The sequence below is a fragment of the Cimex lectularius genome, unplaced genomic scaffold (genome assembly GCF_000648675.2).
Source record: "Cimex lectularius strain Harlan isolate CLEC.00 unplaced genomic scaffold, Clec_2.1 scaffold24, whole genome shotgun sequence".
Classification (NCBI taxonomy): Eukaryota; Metazoa; Arthropoda; class Insecta; order Hemiptera; family Cimicidae; genus Cimex; species Cimex lectularius.
Window position 1 is genome coordinate 313818 of NW_019392666.1, and position 15544 is coordinate 329361.

Consider the following 15544-nt stretch of genomic DNA (forward strand, 5'->3'; position numbering starts at 1 on the left):
GTTTGCAAAAAATGACTGGAGTATCGCAACAGCTTAATTTTGTATTGAGAAGCACTAACAATTTTAATCTAATTTAATTTTGTTTACTTAATTTTTATTATTATCTTAGTATGTGCGCATTATCTTCTACTCAAGTGATTCTCAGCCGACCACCACCTTCAGCAGACGGTTTAATAATCAATGCTGTATAAGAACTGTTTTTATTTTAATTTCGGTTATACTTCCTTAATTACATAAACGTATTTTCTTTTTATAATAAAGTTCTTTTTTTCATTCATTCAAAATCCAAGTTAATTCTTATAAGTACCGTGCGCTAACCATTTGCGCCACTGGGGCAGGTCAATTCATTCATTCATTCAAAATCCAAGTTAATTATAATGTTTTTAAATTTATTCCGAAATCGTGAGATGCGGTCTGGTGTGATGTAGGTTTCAGAAAAACATTTTCTTTATCGTGCCAACGTTTCTTTCTTTATTGCGATTATCTTCAGGGCCTGGGATTTACAAACATTGTTTACATTTAACAAATACATTTAGGATGAGGAAAAGTGAATTTATACAATGCAAAATATATTTTTTATATTCAATCAAAGTATTTCTACTCACTCATAGCGTTTGTCTTCTGTGTAATTGTGCCATTAGAAATACATACATGCCAGTAGAAATGTATTTGTTAAATGTAAACAATGTTTGTAAATCCCAGGCACTGAAGATGATCTCAATAAAGATCGAAATATTGGCACGATAAAGAAAATGTTTTTCTGCAATCTACATCAAACCAGACCGCATCTCACGATTTCTGAATAATTATCGATTAACGGTCACTAATTACCACACGTTTTTAAATTTGTTTTATAGTACAGGTATATCAACCCCGGAGTTATAAAAAAAAGACAATTTTTAATCTATGTAATTTAAGAATTTTAAAATAATTCTATTCAGCAACTTGTATATAAATTCCTGTACCCTTTCTTCGCATATTTAAATGATATAAATCCTTATTATTAATAACGTATTAGTTTATTATCATAAAATTTAAACTTCATTTCAGCTTTAATCAATCAGATTAGAATATCAGTGTTTGCTTATGGAAGTAACGAGTAATAACTGCTAGATGTAGAACTTATCAGTCGATCATGAGCGTCTGCCTGAGTGCCCGCAACTATTTCGTCTGATCGTCATGATTGAATGAGGCATGATTATTTTCCCGCCACGTTGAGGTTTCTTGCCTGTCAGTTTAGTTATACCAGATTACCAGCATTGTGTGAATTACCTGAAAGTGTTTGTTTTCGCTGGTTGTCTTAGTTTAGATGTTTAAATTTTCTATCTTATAAAAAAATACGTTAAAAATACGAAAATGTCATTCCTCAATGAAATTCTTCAATGTGCTTGTAAGTTCAATCGTTCTGCAATTACGCCAATTACATTTTGTTTTGTTTAAAAACAAAAAAAAAATTACACGAACTATTGGTCTTAGTATGTTGTTCTAATTTATTACTCATTGTCATAAAGAATTTTTAAGCACCAGTCTCTTCCTCGAAGGTTGTTATGTACTTAATCGTCGTAGTGAATAGAAATTTATGGCTTATAAAGTACATTGGTATTGTTCTATGCAGTGATTTACAGTGAAACTTCCCTATAACGGACACTCTTTGGGAATGAAATATTGTCGGTTATACAGAGGTGTCTGCTTTTGGGATAAAGTGTAAAAAAAAAAAGTTTTACAAGATGGGTCACAATGGGGATTGCAAGATATTGAAATTTTAGAAACACCAAGGGTGTTTGGCCATTCCCATGGCCAGAGATTTTTCCAAATCACTGAGCATACCTTTACATAAGAGGGATGGTTAGGACCACCCCCAAGGCCGTCTCATCGCAATTAATAATGTTTTTGGTAAAATAACAACAACCACCGCTTTTCCGAGAGGATCTAGCTCCGCGTATTTCTCTAACAAGAGCACTATGAGAGGGTCCACAGAGAACCTGTCGTATATAGCCCAGACAGCGCTCAGAGAGTCGGTACATACGAGGAAGGCTGAGCCCTCCCCGGTCCGCAGCGCCTCGAGAGTGTGCCAAATCGCATACAGTTCTGCTGTGTATAAGCTGCAATGAGAGGGCAACGACCAGAAGGTGGTATTCCATTGCTATACACAGCACATGCCACACCATCGCCAGGCTTGGACCCGTCTGTAATAATCAGATAAAAACCGGCCAAGGAACTTAGCCCTGTAGAGGTATGGCGGCATACACGATTTGGGCAAAAGATTGTCGTGGATGAGTATGGCCAGAAAGGTCCAGGGGGTATCAGCCGATGGCCCAACCAAAACACCGTCCCCAGCGCCAATCCAGCCCTCCCTAAGGACTCACCGAAGCGAATCCTGAGGGGTCGCATCCGCGAGTGAAGCCTGTTGTAGACTACTCTGTACGGGCAGGGGAGGATCTTCATAGCGAGGAGGTGCTCCGGCTTGGCCAAGGACCTGGCTGCGCTGCGTAACTGAGGGTAAGTTGCTCTCTCCGAAGTTCGGGAGGCAAGACCCCAGCTTGCTTTAAAAAAAAAATATTAAAAAAAAAATTTAAAAAAATAAAAAAATAAATACATTTTTGGGTTTAAAATCGATGTAATTTTTTTTTACAATTGTTCCATCCAGTTTTGTACAGCCTCGGGCCTTCGTTCTGCTCCACTAATAGTCACCAGGCGCTCAGTGGTTTTAGTTGGGGTTTCAAAACATTTGATTCACTATTTACTAAATTGTGCACATTAAATTAAATAGTTTAGTTGTGGGCTGTGAGCACTCAAGCAACTAATATATTTTATTGTTATCATTGTTGAGTTAGGTACTGGTGTGCTCTTGAGTTGAGGAGAAAGAAGAAAATGAAGACTCCTTCGAGACTCTTTGCCATGTAGTTCTTACTATAAAATTTTTTTTATTGAATTCAGAATTATAATTTAAATAAAAAGGTCTTTATTATTATGGTATATATTGCATTATTTTGTAATAAATGTTAAGAATTTTCAAAACGTGTGGTGATTAGTGACCGTTAATCGATATTTATTTAGAAATCGTGAGATGCGGTCTGGTGTGATGTAGGTTTCAGAAAAAGTTTGATTGAATATATAAAAAAATATATTTTGCATTGTATAAATTCACTTTTCCACATCCAAAATGTAATTGTAAACAATGTTTGTAAATCCCAGGCCCTGAAGATGATCTTAATAAAGATCGAAACGTTGGCATGATAAAGAAAACGTTTTTCTGAAACCTACATCACACCAGACCGCATCTCACGATTTCTAAATAAATTTTCAAAACAGTGCAATTATGCAAAAAAAAATGTTTTTTTTCTTTCTTGCAGCCGAAATGGAAGTGAACGAAATAAAAGACAAGATAATGATGGTAGAAAAAAACTTAACCATTTTGAAAAGTAACGTTAAAACGCACATGGAAAAAAAGCATATTGAAATCATGCGAGTTGGGGATCCGTCACATTTGATTGAGCTTGCAAGTGAAATAAGTTCCAACATCAACGAACTCCAGAAAAGACTCAATAATGATGTGAGAATAATAAATTTTATTATTACAGAATTATTAATTATTTAATTTTTGAATTTCAGACTAAAACAGAACTATCTAACCTGTCCGAAGAAATGAAAGAACTTGTAAACTCGTTGAAAGAATCGTCCATTTCTGTGGATATAATCAAAACATTATTTGATCTCGATGTCCATGTCGGTGCAATGAAAGCTCAAGGGGATAGCATAAATCATTTTGAGGTCGCAAAGCATCATAAAGCAGCTTTAGACTTACTTACTAAGTATAGAACATTCAATAACAATTTTGAACTAGTCTATTTTTAATTTATGACTATTGTTTATTTTTTATTTTAAAGATATGATTACTGCGAGTATATAAACATAATGGAGAAGATGAAAAACTCGATGATGTTTAGGTTCATGTCAATATCTGATACTACTGTCGATTGTTGGAATAAATCTGTTTGTTGGAATTATTGTGATATCGGGGAAGGAGTCAAAACTTGTACATTAACTGTTAATGGAACTGTGTAAATTTAATTTTTTTTTTTAAATTAGAAATAATTTTTGTTATTTAATACATTTTATTTATATCAGACATTTTATAAATTTTCTAGAGACAATATTGCAAGTTTAATGGGAGCACTACATTTATATGGTAAAAGTGGTTACCTTATATATACATTTTCACAAAACCTATTGGAAAAAGTTATCAATCCGTGCATTGATAGTAAGACAAATGTTAAGTCGTCGGCTACACGAAATGAAAAAAAATTGTCCATAACCTCTGAAACGGATCAAAAATCTCATTTCCAACAGGTATTAAAATATTTTTTTCTCAAAACCAAAAAAAAATTTACGCACACACCTAATAAGCTCAGCTACATTGAGATGCAAGTACACAAACACATGTGCAAAGCCAAAAATATCATTTCTTGTAGCTCGCTGGCAATTCCAGTCAATTATTATTTGTTTTACTTTATATTATAAAAATAAATATTTTTCCAGGTATTGACTAATCTCAAAATGGTATTTTTATTTATCCAAGATACTTTGGATTTTGAGATAAAGCAATTGGATTGTGATGAAATTAGCGAATCAAAAAATAAAAGTCAACTTTTTATTCGGCAAGTAGGAAGTCACATTGAAAATGAGGTTTTGACAATTTTAGTAGAGGAATGTCTTACAAATGCTATTCCTTTAAAAAAACCTGACTTACAAGAATATGAAAAACAAGTACAAGACATAGTTGATTTTCAGAGCCTCCTTCTGGAAATTGGTATCAACGTCCGATTATTTTATTATTTATTGATTTTTTAAATTTATTTGACTAAAATTACATTTTTCAGGATTCCTATGTGAGAAAAGCGCTTTGTTAGAAAAGTATTGTGGCAACGTTAATGAACAATTCAGAAATAAGACAATAGAAAGATATCTCTCCAGGGCAAGGCAGATTTATAAAAAACCTTTGCAAGATAAGGTTCAAGTTAAAATGCAATTGGTAATAATATAATTAAAACATGCAAATACCAGGTAACCAGAAAAGTTCATGTGGTTTTTCATTTGTTATTGTTTTAATATTATTAATTAACTTTTCTACTTGCCCAGGATTAGGTGTTTACATCAAGTAATACGAAGAAGTTAATGTATCAGTTCATAAAGTTTTGATGTAAATTTTAAAATACTAGGGCGTATCAGTGATGCTTTGTTTGGTGGAGAACTTTTTTAAATTTTTTGAAGCACTTTTGGGCAGTGCGCTTACTTATTGTTTCATGATCGAACACAGTGCAAATTTTACGAGCTGCCATAGTAGTTTTGAAGGCCTGATAAAGAAAATATTTTCTAATTTACAAGGAACTGATGCATCATCCTCTTTTCATTATGTGATTTAAACATCTAATCCTCCTGTACATAAAAAAGTTGATATATCGTATTACAACAATAACAAATGAAAAACCGCGAACTTCTCTGGTTACCTTATATATATTTATATATGTATGAATTGTAAACTAACACTTATATGACCGTTTTAGAATAAAGAAAATAAGACAACAGCTGGTGAATCTTTGATAAAACTCGATACAAGTGAAATTCAAAATAGTTTAAAAATGAATAAATTATGTCCGAACATGTTGCAGTTTCCAGATTGTTATATAAGGTAATTTTTATATATTGGAGTTATTTTAACTAACTTTGAAAGAAATGTATATAATAAAAATCAAATTTTTGATTTTATTCACAACTTGAAATACATGTACAGGCTTTTTCACGGACAGTTCGGGCCAAGTTTAGCACAATGAAAATTTATTGGCCTGTTAACACTGTTCGTGGACAATGTTTTAGAAATTGTCCTGCTTTATTACGACAATGTTACGGGGTTTTTTATGGATTATTATTTTGAGAAGGACGATGTCGTGGGTTTTGAATATGTTCGAACTTTATATTTTTATTTTTCACACAGTTTGATGTATGTTAAGGCCCTTAGCGTAATTTCTAACTAGGAAAATTGGGTCTATATCACTTGAGTGAACCTGAAAATGTAAAACAGGACCTTTTCTTGCTAACTATTTAAATATTTGAATTGTAAACATACTAATGATTTATATTATAACTTAAAAAATTAATATAAAAACCAGACATTTTGAAAAATTTGGTCAATTTGTTGTTTTGGAACTCATCTTAGCAATTGTAAATGTAAACAATAAAGAAATGCAGGGGCGTCGAAGGTAATGGTCCCGGGTTCGAATCCAGCGACTCTGCATTCGAACGTGATATACTTACAAATGGACTTTTTTTTTTAAAACACCGGCACCCCGAGAGTTGATAGACCTCTGCTTTTGCACTCTAGTAAAAAAAATAAAATAAAAACAACGAATATAAAGATATACCTATGAACTGTACATTACGTGATAGGGTTTGAACACCATTTTAAACAATCAAAATTTAAATAGGACCAATATGGAAAATTTCAAGTTTAGCACAATGAAAATTTATTGGCCTGCTAACACTGTTCATGGACAATGGTTTAGAAATTGTCCTGCTTTATTACGGCGATGTTACGGGTTTTTTTATGGATTATTATTTTGAGAAGGACGATGTCGTGGGTTTTGAATATGTTCAAACTTTATTTTTCTATTTTTCACACAGTTGATATATGTTAAAGCACTTAACCTAATTTCTAACTAGGAAAATTGGGTCTATATCACTTGAGCGAACCTGAAAATGTACAACAGGACCTTTTCTCGCTAACTATTTAAATATTTGAAATTGTAAACATACTAATGATTGATATTATAATTTAAAAAATTAATATAAAAACCAGACATTTTGAAAAATTTGGTCAATTTGTTGTTTGTTTTGAAGTTGCATAAAGAAAAAAAAAAAGGACATACGTAATAATACTTCGAATCTGTGAATATGGTGATTCAGAATTATAGACCTGTCTTTTCATAAAATATCTTTAAGTTTTTCAAAACACATTTTTTTAAATGGCCTTATCTCCAGTATTAGTGATTTTGAGTTCAGAGAATGTGATAGTTTTTATTATTTCTTGGGGGGGGGGTAAGAAGGACCATGAGCGATAGTAGAAATTTAACCCATGATTGCGGGGTCTACGAGCCCAGAGTCTAATACGCTGACCACTGGCTACTGCCAAAATTGATTTCTTCAATAACTAATATACAATAAGATAAATTTTTTCTTTATCTATGATTGCTCTTCAGTGAAGAAGGGTGCAAAGCTCAAACGTCTGAGTAACATCTAAAACCCATGAGTGTAAATGTAAATGGACCGAGTGTTGACCGACTCAAAGACCAACATTTATCATCAGCTTTAATATTTATCTTAACATTAAATACCATTGTTTGTGTGGATAAACATAAACTTACTGTCAGAGGGGTTGGTTCGACAATTATCAAGAAAATAATCTAGACCTCTGAACTATTTTTATGACATTTTTTTGGACATTATCAGGAGATGAGTAAGATCGCTCTGTAAGATTCTTGAGAGGATTCTTCCTTACAGTACTACTGTCGATTGTTGGAATATATCTGTTTGTTGGAATTATGATATTGTGGAAGGAGTCAAAACTTGTCCACTGTCAATGGAAATGTGTAAATTTAATTTTTTTATATTAGAAATAATTTTTGGTCAAGTACATTTATTTATATCAGTCATTCTGTTAATTTTCTAGAGAGAATATTGCAAGTTTAATGGGAGCAGTTAGTAATATTTATTACCTTCTTGTATGTAATAAGCTGAGGTGTTATAAGAAAACACAAAAGCAAAAACTAAGACAATATCTAAATTAAAAATGTTAGATTTTTGTCTCTAAGCGTTGTGATTTTCTAAGTTTAGTAAGGTTATGTTTGATTTATTTGTATGGATTGAGAAATCATTATTTAATAATACTTCTTCGAAATCCAAGGGGTGTTTTTTAATGCTGATACTTCTTGCATTATATCTGCATTAGATAATTACAATGTCGACCATCATCTTACTAGATGGGTGAAGACCTCCTTGGAAGGATGGTCAATATATGCTTAGGTGGTAGTACTCTTAGAATTAATGTCAAAGGAGGCTGTCCACAGGGAGGCTGTTTGTCACCTCTTTTATGGTTAATTACAGTAAACAGCTTAATAGAACTTCTAAATAATTCAGGTTTCTAAGGTCACTTATTTTCAGATGATGGTACCATAATGCTCACAGGTAGGGCTCCCCTGACTCTACTGATGGAAAAAGCTATGGGATTGCTTTATGAGTTGTGACAAAGGTTTATCAATTAAACAAGCTAAACTGGAATTGATAATATTTAGTAGGAGAAGACTATTCTCTTCTCCTAGGTAATTTTAAAAACCATAAATTTCAGGGCATAGAATTAAAGTTAGTGGCTTCAATCAAATTCCTTGGTGTGACGTTTGACAGGAAACGATTGGAAAGGTCGTATTAATAACATACAGGAAAGGCACAATATCAATGGTACAATGTAGGAGAATTGTCGGTAAAACATGGGGCATCAAACCATGGGTAGCCAAATGGCTATATACTGCAATTATTCTACCTAGATTATTTTTCGCAGCTTTAGTATGGTGGAAAGGTCTAGAAAATAAAGGGAACAGTAACAAATTAAGGACATTTGAAAGACTAGGTTGTTTGATGATGACGGGAGTATTTTCAACTACACCCACCCTAGCACTTGAAATCATAACTAATACCACACCTCTACACATTGAAGTTAAGGTCAGAGCGCTAATCAGCTGCTGCAGATTAATTAGCGAAGGCAGCTGGAATCATAAGTGGAATAACATAGGTCACTCAAAAATCTCACAATTATTAAGTAAGGTTAACGGCCAATTATAAGCGTTAGTGATAAAAAAAATTAAAACCCCTTCGGGGAAAAAGCACTTTCAGGTAGTCACCCCTCGTGAATATAATTATACTTTGGATGATGACCATCGCAACATAGACTGCTACACAGATGGATCACTTATTAAAGGTAGAGGGAGTGGTGCAGGAATCTACATACCTAAATTAGGAATCAGTATTTCCTCTTCTCTTGGCAAAAACACCTCCACTTTTCAGGCAGAAATCTGGGCCATTAATTTGTGTTGTAGAACAGTTATGGAAAATAAAATTAAGGGAAAGGATATTAGAATTTTTTCTGACAGTCAGGCTAGTCTTAGATCATTACAAAAAGATTTGTCAACTTCAAGACTGGTGGAGGAAATCGTAGATCTTATCAATAGGATCTCTTCCAGGTTTGAGAACAAGGTAACTTTTATTTGGATACCAGCACATAAAGGACACCATGGCAGTGAAAATGCGGATGGCCTGGTCAAAGAAGGTTCTAATACTGCATTTGTTGGACCACAACTGGTATTACCCCACTCTATGAGCACAGCGAAAGAGAGTATTAAAATCTGGGGCATTAAACAATTCCGTAAGGAGTGGAATCTATCCCCCGGACAAAGGCAATCGAAAGAGTTTGTTAAGGTGATCAAACCAGCAGAATCGAAATGGCTATTCTCTAACTCAACGAAGGGAATTAGGAGGCTGATAGGTATCCTGACGGGCCACTGCCCACTGAGAAGACACCTCTCTGTAATGGGTATTCTGCCAGATCCCTTTTGCCATTTCTGTGAAATAAAAGAAGAAACGGCAAGGCACTGCTCACAGAGATAGGTATGCTAGGTCCAGAGTTGAAATCTTCGAAGGAGCAGACATCACCAAATCACTCCCTGAGATAAAATGGTCCAAAATCTTGGGGTTTGTTCTTGTGAACAAGTCCAAGAGATTTATGCAGTACACGTGAGCCAACGTCCCAGACCTTTTAGGGATGGAGTACGAGTCTACCCAGGCATTTAACCCCTCGGGTCATGGTCGCCCACCCTGTGCAATATAATTATATATATAAAGAGAAAAATTAATTAATTTGACTAAATGAGTTATTTAAATCTTTAACAACTAAATACTAGTAAGAAACATTTTTTTAAAAATTTAACAGTTGCTTCATGATACCAGGTCCTCCAAAAATCTCTCTTTTGGAAAAACTTACTTTTGGAGTCATAAAAAATGAACTTAAATCAAGGTGATTATCTAAAGCCCTGTTTGTGACAGGTCTCACCCAAATTTTTCCTTTTTAATTTTAGATTTTAGTAGATGAGCAATTGGGGGCCATTTTTAATTTTTGAATGACTGGTTCAGAAATCAGTAAAATATATACTGATGTTCAGATGGCTGTAGAAATGATATTGTTCTTGTTCTTGATTTTTCTAAAACCATTAACACCATAAACTGTTCTCTTCTTCTTTCTAAACTCAATTCCCTTCCTTCCCTTATAGTGTTTTTCAATGATTTACTTCCTCTCACCTATCCATTATTACTGATGTTACTCAAGGCTCAAGTTTATCTGTCTCCTTCTTTTGTTGTTGTATTAATGATCTTCACATCCTTAAATATTATAAATATCACCTGTACACAGATGGCTTCCAAATCTGTCTCCTTTTCACCTCATGAACTTAGTTCTTACCACATGAATCCAAGAGGACCTAAATACCATCAGCCCTTGAAAATGAACTTTTTCTCAATATCAAGTCCCAGGCTGTAGTGTTTGGATCCCATCTTCTTCTCCAATCCTTACTCCTATTCCTCTGCTCTACATTAACAACCAAACGATCTGTCAACCTACTGATGGTCCATGATCAAACCCTATCCCGGAATCACCACATTTTCTAAATCTCCCGCTACTGCTTCTCCACCTCCGGTAGTTCCGTCATGGTAGCAGATCACAGGAAAAAATCTCACAATTTAACATAGCTAGGCTAAATTGTTAACAAGAAATTACCCCAATTCAACACAGAAGATGGTGAAATGCTGAAACACGTCTGATTAATAAAATCAGTGAGGATAGGCTACCAGATGATATTTAATTAGGAAACTATTGCTGTTTATACTAGTAAAGGTCATATTACAATAAAAACAACAAAAACACTGAACACATTAATGTAAAAAATGAGAGGACATTTTGGAGTATCTGGTAAATTTGATAAACAAATATTGACTGCTTATTTGTAGCATTTCTACTGTGGAATTGGTTGACTTGGGGAAAGAAATTATTTTGAATTCGTTTTCTACACCAGATTTTGATCCTGAAATGTTTACTACTGCCAGGGATATTTTTTCTCTCTATCATGAAGCTGTTCCAAAAATACATGGAAAATATCTCGATAATCTGGCTGAACAATCTGGTAAAGCTAATCATTTTTATCAACCAACATATATCTATGTTAAATTAATTAACAGTCAATTTATTTTTTATATTTAGCACTATTTTATAACAATTGTTGGTACCTTGCTCATAAACTCATAACAATCAATGAAGAATTCAGGTCTTCAATTCCACATAACACAAGACCACCTTTGGCTTGTTTCGTTGATTTAGCACACCCGTTAATAACAAAAGGGATACACATTTTGGACCAGCAAATTAATAAGCAATTTAACCAAATTTCAAGTATTCTTGAACAGTCAGGTAAACAATTAAATGTTTAGTAGAGAAATAGTTTGTTTAGTGAACTTTTCATAATAGGTTTGTCCTCACTAAGTGATTCAGAGGTGTTAACACCTATGACAGGAAAATGTATGAAACAGTGCATGCATCTGTTATCCTACCTTCAGTCCGTTTGGCAGGATGTACTTCCCACATCTGTTTACTGTCAAGTTTTGGGTAGCTATTACAATGATTTTATTAAATTGTGCTTCATACAAGTGTACTATTATAAATATAATTGCACGAACATTTCACAGGATCGTTAACAAGTAATTTCTTAAATGAAATCATTGATAAAATTGTCGTGACAAGTGACATCAGGGCTGACATTGCGACGTCTTTAGTTCAGGTTTTTTCATCGGTTACTGAAAACATTCCAAAACTTTTCCCAGTAAGTGAACTATTCTTATATATGGATTGCTTTTTAAAAGTGAATATGTGAATAATTCAAACCCTTATCAGGAACCTCAGGATGTTATTATTTATGTGAAAACCTGGACACGGTTTAATGAACTGGTATTCATACTTGGAGCTAATTTGATCAACATTGGAGAAAGGTGGGCAGATTCAAAAGGGCCTATTGCTGCTGTATTCAGTGCATCAGAAGTTCAGCAACTTATACGTGCACTTTTTCAGGTTTGTAAAAAAAAAAATTGCGAAGTAATTTATCTAAATTAATTTATCTTATTACAGTAGTTCAACAAATCAACTTTATTTATAAATACTTCATTTATATAAATATGTTTATACATTAAATGTACGCATGTATGAATTTTATTGCATATAATTTTCTATTTACAATATTTCTTCGCATAGTTGTATTCATTTAGCTCCAGGGCATCGTTTCTTATTAAAGGTGATCTTATGCCATCTTCTGTAAAACGAATTTACTGTTGGCTATGTAATTAATAATTAAATGTTTAGGTAGTTAGGAAATAGGTGTGTGGGGCGTCGGTGGCCGCAAGGTTTAGTCTTTGACACGGCGCTCATCACTGTAAAGTAAAGGTCCTGGGTTCGAATCCAGCGGCCCTGCATTCGAATCCGACATACTTACAAATTTTTTTTTTCAAAAACACCAGCACCCTGAGGGTTTATATGACCTCTGATGTTGTGAACCCTGTTTAAAAAAAAAAAGTTGTGTTAATTTTTCAGCATATTTCTTTTGCAGTTTTAAATGTTATATAAAAATTACTTTTTTCAACAAATTATTATTTTTATGTAGTTTTGGTTGAAATGAAAAGCTAATGCCACGCTAATATGTTGCCGAGAATTGAATCCTGATTACACAACAATTGAAAAACAGCAAAAAGATGTCCGAGTGGATTGAAGTCACCATAGCTCAAGTGGTAGAGCAGTGGCATATCAAGCCGAAGGTCGGGGGTTCGAATCCCGCTCGTGACACTGACTTTTTTATCTCCACCAAAAACCTTAGATGAAACGAATAATTAATTGGAATAATTAATATGGTCAATTGTGGTCACTAAACAAATATGGATTAATATAACCAACTTTTTCATTTTAACCATAACCTTAACGAAAAAGATTAATTAATTGTAAGGTAAAATGTTCAATCTATAATGTAAAAATAAGTGAGGCTGTTGCCAGAGCAATGCATATAGTCAACGTTTAAATTAATAAAATTGAGCCCAAGATCGTGGGTTCAAATCCCGCTTGTGACACTAACTTTTTCATTTCATCCAAAACCATAAAAAGATTAATTAGAATTGGCACTGGAGCTAGCTCAATTTCATTCACACCAGCACCCTGATGGTTTATATGGCCTCTGCTGACACATCATTTTAAACATGGGAACTCTGAGCCAAATTGTCAAAAACAGTAATCACAGGCTTTTTTATATTAAAAAAATATCAATTATATCATATCCACCAATCGTATCCAGCTGGCTAGCTGCATGGCATAATAATGTCATTTTCATTTAAAACAACACAATAACCACTATTTAAAACAGCAGTACCTGTTTAACAATGGGGAAAACTCATAAGGTGGAGTTGAGATAGGAAGTTGATGTCCGAGTGGATCGAGGTCATGATAGCTCAAGTGGTAGAGCAGCGGCGCATCTAGCCGAAGATCGGGGGTTCGAATCCCGCTTGTGCCATTAACTTTTTTTCATCTCAACTAAAAATCTTAATTAATTGTAATGGGGAAAACTTTTTAACAATTACTTACTAAACAATAAAGGGATTTGACAAAAACTTACTATGGTGGTGTTTTATTATTATTATTTTTATTAGATTTTATTATTTTATTAGATTTTTATCTTTTTTTTTCCTGAGGGTATTTCAACTGGTTACTCAGGGTGCCAGTGTTTTTGAACAAAAGCCTGTAAGTATGTCAGGTTCTAATGTGGGGCTGCTGGGTTTGAACCCAGGACCTTTACCTTATAGTTATGAGCGCTGTGTCAACGCCCAAACCATTGCAGTCACTGCCACCCCTCTTAGATTATTTAAATATGCTGTAATAATTATTTGTTTTCAATTGCAGGTTTCTAACAGGAGGGCTGCTCTTCTGGCAAGGATAAAATAGCTATAAATGAGAATTATTCTTTAATATTATTCTGTAAATAAATATATAATATAGTATTATTTTATTTACATAAGTATTCCCTTACTATAATGTCCTGATATCGTTTTTCATAAGTATTCCAAGGAAGGAACCAAGGAATGGCACCCTTCACTGAAGTGTCCATGAAGTTTTAAAGGGAGCTTCAGGCAGGGTGATGCCTGTTGATGTCATGACTCCCAAGTTCAAATTTGACAAAAAATTAAAATACCTAGAGAAGACCATATCTGGTCAAAGATGGCTCAAAATCGAGTATTGGTCAGGAGCTGATATTTATGGAAATAAACCTAAGACTAGAATTCATATTGGCTTTTGGCAATATGCCACTATCATTCATGTGGAGACTAGCTATTGAAGAACATTGTGCCAAGGAGATTAAAAGGCTAGGTACTGTTAATAGAAGAATAGCCATCTATTCGGAGAGCCAGGTGGCACTAAGGGCAATTGGTGGGAAAGTCTAGTCATTTCAGATTGAATTAAGGCCTTGTCAGAGATTGGAGAAAACAACAAAATTATCCTTGTCTGGGTACCAGGGCACACAGGGTAGTGGGGCAACAAAGTGACCATAAATTGGCAAAGGAAAGTTCGAAGACACCTATTGGCCCCTTTTGTGACATACCAAACTGCCAAAATGTGGATCCATCAGACAATGGATTAAGAAAGGTACTTCGTTCAGGGAACACGTCATGTAGGACAGGACAGAAACATGTGAAATAGTTCATAGAAACAAAGGCAGAATTTCTAGAATGTGTTAGGACTAAAATAATAGTTGAACTGCTAACTGGACCTTGCAGACTCCAGAGGCATATGTATAAACTCGGAGTGGTGGAAACAACCCTTTGCAGATATTGCCAGGAAGAAGAAGAGGCACTGGAACATGTCATCTTTGGTGTGAAGGCTTAGATTCGTACTGGAAGAGGAAAAGCTCGGGCCTGAATCTAAATTCTTAATTGTTCATGTGTCAACTTAGCATGGTCTATTCGAAATCGGATGAGGATGGTGAGGATTTTTTTCTACTATTGAGATCCTGTGAGGGCCATCCATCGACCATGCTCCTTCCTCTTAGTCATATTTTTATCGCATCTGAAGTGTCAGAGGGATGGATTATAGTGATTGGTCTGAAGTTGGGACGTCTTGGCCTTAGCTGCTTCGTCACCCTTCACTCTGCAGACTTATGTGATTCCTGACCCAGACAACCACCACGATTAGAGAGACTATTGAGCCGAAGGCCTTGGGCTCAAATCCTGCACTGACACTACCTTTTTCATCTCAACCAAGACCTCCGATAAAAAGTATAATTAATTAAAATAATCAATACGGTCAATTATGACTATTAAATGCATGTATGGATTAATATAATAAAATGTTGCCGCTTAAAAAATAAAT

The 15544-nt window shown here is 34.3% G+C and overlaps 1 protein-coding gene and 1 long non-coding RNA gene across 2 annotated transcripts; one reads left to right on the forward strand and one right to left on the reverse strand.

Annotated features, from left to right (window-relative positions):
- Positions 1 to 1219: 1219 nt before the first annotated feature.
- Positions 1220 to 14178, forward strand: LOC106660829 (centromere/kinetochore protein zw10 homolog). Its single transcript, XM_014383801.2, has 14 exons — positions 1220 to 1390; positions 3354 to 3553; positions 3613 to 3812; positions 3888 to 4061; positions 4149 to 4350; positions 4540 to 4810; positions 4881 to 5032; positions 5565 to 5689; positions 11104 to 11276; positions 11354 to 11560; positions 11618 to 11755; positions 11836 to 11969; positions 12041 to 12214; positions 14081 to 14178. Exons 1-14 carry the CDS (start codon positions 1357 to 1359, stop codon positions 14120 to 14122), a joined length of 2226 nt encoding a protein of 741 aa, XP_014239287.1. The 5' UTR covers positions 1220 to 1356; the 3' UTR covers positions 14123 to 14178.
- Positions 12321 to 15460, reverse strand: LOC106660831. Its single transcript, XR_001339588.2, has 3 exons — positions 14208 to 15460; positions 13977 to 14122; positions 12321 to 12695 (listed from the first exon to the last, which is right to left on the reverse strand). It is a non-coding gene; the product is annotated as an uncharacterized LOC106660831 (long non-coding RNA).
- Between the last annotated feature and the right edge of the window lie 84 nt (positions 15461 to 15544).

Excerpts from the sequence above, each read along its gene's own strand:
- LOC106660829 (XM_014383801.2), top strand. The coding sequence starts at position 1,357 with ATGTCATTCCTCAATGAAATTCTTCAATGTGCTT. Across the intron at positions 4,062-4,148 it reads TTAACTGTTAATGGAACTGT|AGACAATATTGCAAGTTTAA; the intron begins GTAAATTTAATT and ends TAAATTTTCTAG. Across the intron at positions 4,811-4,880 it reads GAGCCTCCTTCTGGAAATTG|GATTCCTATGTGAGAAAAGC; the intron begins GTATCAACGTCC and ends TACATTTTTCAG.